Source organism: Dendroctonus ponderosae, unplaced genomic scaffold, assembly GCF_020466585.1.
Source record: "Dendroctonus ponderosae isolate FM_Combo_2020 unplaced genomic scaffold, Dpon_F_20191213v2 Dpon_F_20191213_2, whole genome shotgun sequence".
In the NCBI taxonomy this organism is placed as follows: Eukaryota; Metazoa; Arthropoda; class Insecta; order Coleoptera; family Curculionidae; genus Dendroctonus; species Dendroctonus ponderosae.
This window is the reverse complement of record NW_026018165.1, coordinates 3191920-3198769: the sequence shown is the minus strand read 5'-3', so window position 1 is coordinate 3198769 and position 6850 is coordinate 3191920. Positions and strand designations below refer to the sequence as shown.

The following is a 6850-nucleotide window of genomic DNA, read 5'->3' as shown; positions in this document are numbered from 1 at the left end:
AGTTGTGGGGGTTGTTTGTCCATTTTGTCTGTAAGTGTATTAGTCTTTCCGAAATTTTTGTCATGTTTGTGCGTTCGTATAGTAGTTGGTTGGAAGGGTTGTGCAGTGGGTTTTGGGGGTGTCTTATTCGTGTTATTAGTCTTAGTGCAATTTGTTCTGTTGTTTGAACGTATCGTTTTGTCCTTTCTGTTCCGTTGACCATGAGTATATGTCCGTAGTCCAAGAGGAGTCTGCAGATCGCTTTATATATTTTATTCGCGGTATTTGTACTAATTCCTTTGTCCTTGTATGTTAGTGATCGAAAGTGTTTTGTTCTTTTTATCATTTCTGTTCTGATGTTTCGTGTGTGTTTAGTGAATTTCAGTTTGTGGTCGATTGTAATCCCAAGGTACCTTACGTCGTTTTTCGGTTGTGTTATTTTTCCGTCTGCTATTATATTTAACGGAGAATCGAATAAAAACAATAAACACTTTCCAACTTAATAAAAATTCATGTAAACTTCGCTACAATTTGGTTGCAATTTTTTTATTGCCACCCGGTAAACTTAACAGAAACACATAGGAAACGTAACAGTTAATTCAATTAGCAATTGGTTTTCCAAAAACCTTATAAAGGGTATTTTTTTAGTGCTATAGAGCTTTGAACTGAAATAAAACTCATACAAATCATGCTAAAGGCAATTGTATCCCATTATAGCTTAAGTGTGATTTGGGTTATTTATGCGCCGCGGCTGGATCAAAGAAGAGTAATCTGGAAGTCCAATTTTCGACCATTGCCAAAATTCCACCAGGCGATAAAACACACCAAACAGTGAGTCTTATGGAAATAACGGTGTTTCAATAATGGCTTCTGGATTTTCGTCAATCAAAATCCGGTAAGACCGTAAAATGAACGTAGCGCACGGTGAGTTTGGCGAACTGAACAGCGATTTTCGAAATAAATTGCCAAATTTGGAGGGACGAAAATCCAAAATCCGAAAGCCCTTTTTGAGGCGCTCTTATATCCAGAAAAACTCACTGTTTGAGGCGTTTTTTTATGTCCTGGTGCACGAGAGTGAGATTGTAAAGTGCTCGAAAATTAGGGTTCCTCCGTGGATTGATCTTCATTCGAGCCAGCCGCGCCCATATGCCCCAAATCATATTTAAGCTATAATGGCATACAAACGCCTGTTCAATAAAGGCAGTTTAGTTTAACGTTCTATACCTCTAAAAAACACACTTTATGTAAAAATTTAGCGGCATTAATTTATAAACATTCAATTTAGCATCCTAACTCTCTTTACAGGTTAGAGCAAATGGGACTTAAAGTCGAGCGGACTTATGTTAACAAAAATAACACGAATTCTCCAGAAAAATCTCCCGAAGAGTCACAAGACAACTCGACACCAGAAAAAATTCCAGATGACCAGGAAGCCGAAGATTTGGTGTGTATGTATGATGTAGAAAAAGTGGCATGCGATGCAGTGGCATTAGATGATTCTGATATAACCATTTCAAATGTGTCGTCCCCTGACGCAGATATAATTTTATCAGACGATAAGGCCTTGTTAACTTTTGATGACATTTTGAAGGGTATTGTAAAGTGCAATCAAAAAAATATTCCAGTTCAATCCCCATCTCCGATAAAAGAGTCTTTAAAGGACGCACTTGAAAGTTTGGATTAACTAAGTCTGTTGCTTTGGTTTAAAGTAACTATATTGAACAGAACCTTCCCTTAGAGAATATGAGGGATTTCTTTTCAATATTTATTGAATAGAGTGTAATGTGATATGATAATTGCATTTTGAAATATGAATTAATCGAGTGCACTGTTTGAGTCATCAATTCGCTTTTCCTATTTCCTAGTTGGGTGGCTTTATTTGTAGTAAAAATGTAGATTATTCTTATCCGGAAATTAAGTTGCGTTATGTGATTTAGACTAGCAAAATATCACCAATCACAAACATTGCTTCGTAAACGCCATCCAACATTCAAACGGGTTTTTTTATGTTAGCAGATATTAAACTATCTGGTTTAACTCAGATTAAATTTTCCTTGATATGCAGTTATTACTTATTAGAAACTAAACTTTTATTTGAAATATTGCGTTTTCTTGAATTGTAGGTCTATGGATTCGAAAAATAAACATTTGCAATTTAAAATCTATAAAATTAATTTAAAATTGTAATGCGGTTTTTTTGGCGGTTAAAAAACATACTTCAACCGGCATATATTTCAGGAAAATGCAGTAATAACCAATTGAATCAGTTATATGATTCGTTCAGTGCTTTAAGACTATGTTGCATGTGAGAGAGTGTTTAGTTTTATTTTTAGGTTTCGGATATCCTAATGTTAATCAAGTTACGGCAAACTAAATCTAATAATAATTACCAAAAAAAAGTGGGATAGTAGGTAGAAAATGTTTAGTTAGAAAATGCAAAAACATATTTGAATTAATAAACTTGATTCAAATTTACGTTGTTTAAGATTACAATAAGTGTAATACGCTTCTTATTTCTGATTGTTCTTATGCCAGTAAATTGTTTGTTTATTTTTGTGTAAATAGCATATATGTACTATTTTATCCATGTTCGGTTAATGGACTTTGCTTGTTGGAGTAACTTCACCAGTGAATGTTCTTCTTCAAAATATACTATTGCAAGAACATTTTAGACTGTTATTGTTCTAGTATGTTTCTTCGGAGTTTCTTTGGTATTGCGTACAGCTGATATTAATATCGCATTTTTACTAGTCGTTCATTTTTATTATATTTATAGGACATTTGTCTATACTCATTCTAAAATAACTTTTGCCTATAAAACATTAATTGACTTAAAAAAAGTGAAGTTAAGATTGGATGACATAGGTATTTAAATGTTAATTGGAAGTAGTGTAGCATTAGTGTAATATATTTTTAACGTTACATTTTTAAATCGACTTGGCTAGGAGAACTCCGGGAGGTAAAACATGTAAAAAAGCGTTGAAGGAATTACATTGTTTAGTTGCTATCTGGTCCTGGCGTTTTATGTCATGATTTCCTTATTTTAATTTTGTTTCTGTTTATATCCGAAATACTATATTCGTTTTTGTACAAAACTTGCTACTTAAAGACTGCTTCAATATAACTAGTTTAATTTTATTTATTCTCCCAATTCTATGTACAGTTTTAATTTAGGAAATTTTTATTTCATGCAAATGTTTTTCATTTTCCCTTCTCACGATTGGGATGTTGTATTGCAATTTAATTAATCATAAGGTGTAAACATCTGTGTATACTATTCATTTAGTTCCATTTTAAAATTAATGCTTTTTGACTGCAAAACTTCAAATTTCAATTGGTGGAGGATCTAAGTGGTTAACCCGTAAATATTATATAAGCAAATTGCTGAAAAATGTAACATAAAAAAGCTAGATCTCAAATTGATGAATTTGTAAAAACTTGGAAAGGTTTTTATCTGTAATAATATATCTGTAGATCAGATTGTCCTTAATATTTTTTATTATAATAATGAATTGAATTTCATTAGAATGTTCGTGAAAGTATAAAATATATTTTCGAAAAATACTTTTTCGTTTTTCATAACAGTTTTAATTGCTTGTTGCGATTCGATTCAAGAATGGGATGTTTGGATCGACATTTATAGATGTCCGCTAATTTAGAGTATTAAAATATATGTTTCTAATATTGCGTTAGTAAATATACTGGTAAGTTTATTTTATGACAGAATTGTAGTTAATTGTCGAGTTAATAAAATTTTTATTGCATTACAACGGTTGTTTTAATGTTTGGTTTCAAGATTGGCTTTGATACGAAATGTGGAGAATGAAATAAAACATTGTTTTATTTAAGTGCTTGCAAATAAATTGGCTACTCAGATAAATTTATTGATATTGTTGGTTTTGTATGTTGCTGACTGTATCAAGTTATGGTTTTCCATTGAAGTGTTGAAATCAGTATGTGGGCTGGATTTTTAGTAGTTATAAAATATGCGAATGCTGTTTTACAACTAATTTTTGTTTTAAGATTTAACTGCAATATGCGAACCGGTTTAACATTAGTGCCATTCCACCAAAGATGTTCAGGCAGGAAAGAAAAACTGGAAAAAAATGTATGAATATGTTTTTAACTTAAAGAATATTAATTTCTCTTAACGGTATACTATTCTTACGAATATCATTTTTTTCTTATTAGAAACTATTCCTTGTTTTCAGTTTTACGTCTCGTAGTTATATTATATATTAGTAACTGTGTAACGTGTATTTGCCGTTAAAATATGTAATGGCATTTATAACGGCTTATCAATCAGCTTGCTTCCATTAACGATTTTCAAAAAAGAGCGTTAATAACTACTGAAGCGAATTTAATGAAATGTAAATTATCCCCTATGGGTTTTTGCACTCATCAATATATTCAGATGAAACACCCCATCTGCCTGTCGGATTATGTGCCATTATGTGGGACGTTATTTCGATTACTTCGCCTAGTTTGGATATTTCATATTAAATAGTAAATGCACCAAGCACAATTTCTCTATGAGGATAATAAAACGAAACAAAGACACAGCTGTAAATAATAAATTCGAAACTGAGTCATTATCTTGCCCATTTCCATAGGCGGTTAGTAAGTAATCATGAATTTAAATAAGACAAAACAAGCCAGGTGGAAAAACGTGCAAATTACTACCTGCGATAAATCCACTAGGCAATACTTGGCAAAACGTATAGTTGTGGTCTTGTTGTAAAGGTTCATATTCTATTTATTTTTGAGAAAGTTTTCAAATTTTTGTTTTGAATGCTGCATCAAAGCTGAAAGTGTGTTTTTCGACAAGATAAACTAATTCGTATTTCCGATTTCATCCCCAGTATATGATGAAAAATTTTGACTGCCAAATATTGAGTGTTTTTTTTGTGTGAATTATAGTTCTAACTCTAGCTGTTATTTGAAATATTTAATTTCCGGTGGAAAATCGCAGCTACAGCAGCAAACTGCCATTCTGACCATCTTTTATATAGGGTTAAAGCAAAAAAATCGATTGATTTTAGTTTCTAGCAAATTAAATTATTTACTAAGCGTAAATAAATATTTCACTTCTAAAGTTAAGTGGAGTTGAAATGCTACATTACTTGTCCGAAATAAGAATAGACTAGTCGAATTTGAAGCTAAACTATAGGTACATACTAGAACCTCTTCTTAAGTTGTAACCATGTAGAAAAAGTTCAGGATATCTCTATTTTTTCATCAGGAAATAATTTTTCTTAGAATCTATTTTAAACTAAAATGGCTTCTTAATTTGGCAATATCGAAAATTGGCACAAAAAAGTTAAAAAGTTACATATTTGAGTGCTCAAGTAAACATCAATCTTCCCGGAATAATCAGGTTTTAAACGTTTGAGAATAACATCTCTTTCTCCATTCTAAATCATTTAAAAAGCCAGGGGCGAAAAAAGCACAGAAAACTAAAAAAAAACTACCCAATGGCAATTTATAATTTATGAATAAAATATTCTTATAGCAAATAGTTAAAAAGATGCCAGACAATTAAATTTTGGAAAACGGTAAACATTTTAAACAAATCAGGTAAATAAAATGTCTAAACAATTTTAGGCATTTATAAAAAAGTAGCACCAAAAACACCGTATGTAACTCCTTGTGTAAAGAGAGATGTTTAAGAGCTATGTTTAACTGTTTTTATATAGTTTTTGCGAATTTTGCGATAAACTCAATTTAAAAATGTACACAATTTACTTTTCTTTAAGCTGCTCATTTCTGAAATTAAATACTAATTTAATATTATACTACAAATTAAGTGATAATGATCACAGTCATCACAAGCTTGAATACAATTCTAACATGTTCTCAAATATCCAAGTATTATCTGAAAAAAAATTAGCAATGTTAGTAGGTGAACGCCTTTCGAATGAATCAATATTCGCCTTCAATAGCAATGGGAGGGTCTCTTAAAAAAAAAAACAACCATTTTTCGTATAAAATGAATTTTTTTTCAAGTATTTTAAATAGTACTTACTACATACTACATTTCACAGCAAACGCGAGAGTTCTCAATCTGAAAATCGTTGCTCTATTTAAAATTGCATATCCGACCGATAAAATTACATTACGGTAAATAAAAACGTTTTTTTTTTAGAAAAGCGGCAAGTGTTCACATAAAACTGAAGACGAATTGCATTTTTTACAGTTTTGAAGGATCAAATTGCGGACGGTGTTTCATATACGCGAACCAACATTTTATAACTCATTCAAATTTTTCCTTAAAGAATGAGCTATTCAAATGAGTACAGTGCGTTACGTAACACCTGTTTAACTAAACATAAAAAATAAAATAAAATTATGGGCAACATTTACATACCAATATATTAAAATTTAGTTTCATATTTTTGATGATTTAAATTGAAAAAAAACTTCCACCTTTGTTCTGAGGATCCATGCGGAGAAAGCCATTCACTATACAATATCGTGAGTGTTGTCTTTACATTGATCTCACGACAATGCAAGAGAAAGGCCAGTTCAAAACTGCATCTCTTTTGCGTTTCAAAAAAATTCTTCTTCCGCATTCATATCGAGTAAATAAGATAAATCTTGCTGTTCCGAAAATTATAAGCTTCGGATTTGAAAAGTATACACTTTGATCAATTTGATGATGGAAGTGCGAAGGTGTTGTTGAAACTGGGAATGTTTAGTAGTCAATTATTTTTATTGATGACAAACTAAACTACGTAACAGGATTTGCATGATACATGATTAATATTTGAAGAAAGTAATTTTTATTAATAAATAAAAATAATAATTTTCATAAATAAGTGGAAGTATGGATGGTATTCCTATAACCTAGTATTTGTATGAAGTAATACTT

The 6850-nt window shown here is 31.0% G+C and overlaps 1 protein-coding gene across 1 annotated transcript in view; it reads left to right on the top strand.

Annotated features, from left to right (window-relative positions):
- LOC109536939 (G1/S-specific cyclin-E) overlaps window positions 1-3749 on the top strand; it is a gene marked incomplete in the record, with an annotated part of 11815 nt that extends 8066 nt beyond the window's left edge. Inside the window, 1 exon segment of the mRNA XM_048663793.1 lies at window positions 1285-3749. Coding sequence (XP_048519750.1) covers window positions 1285-1663 — 379 coding nt within the window.
- Between the last annotated feature and the right edge of the window lie 3101 nt (window positions 3750-6850).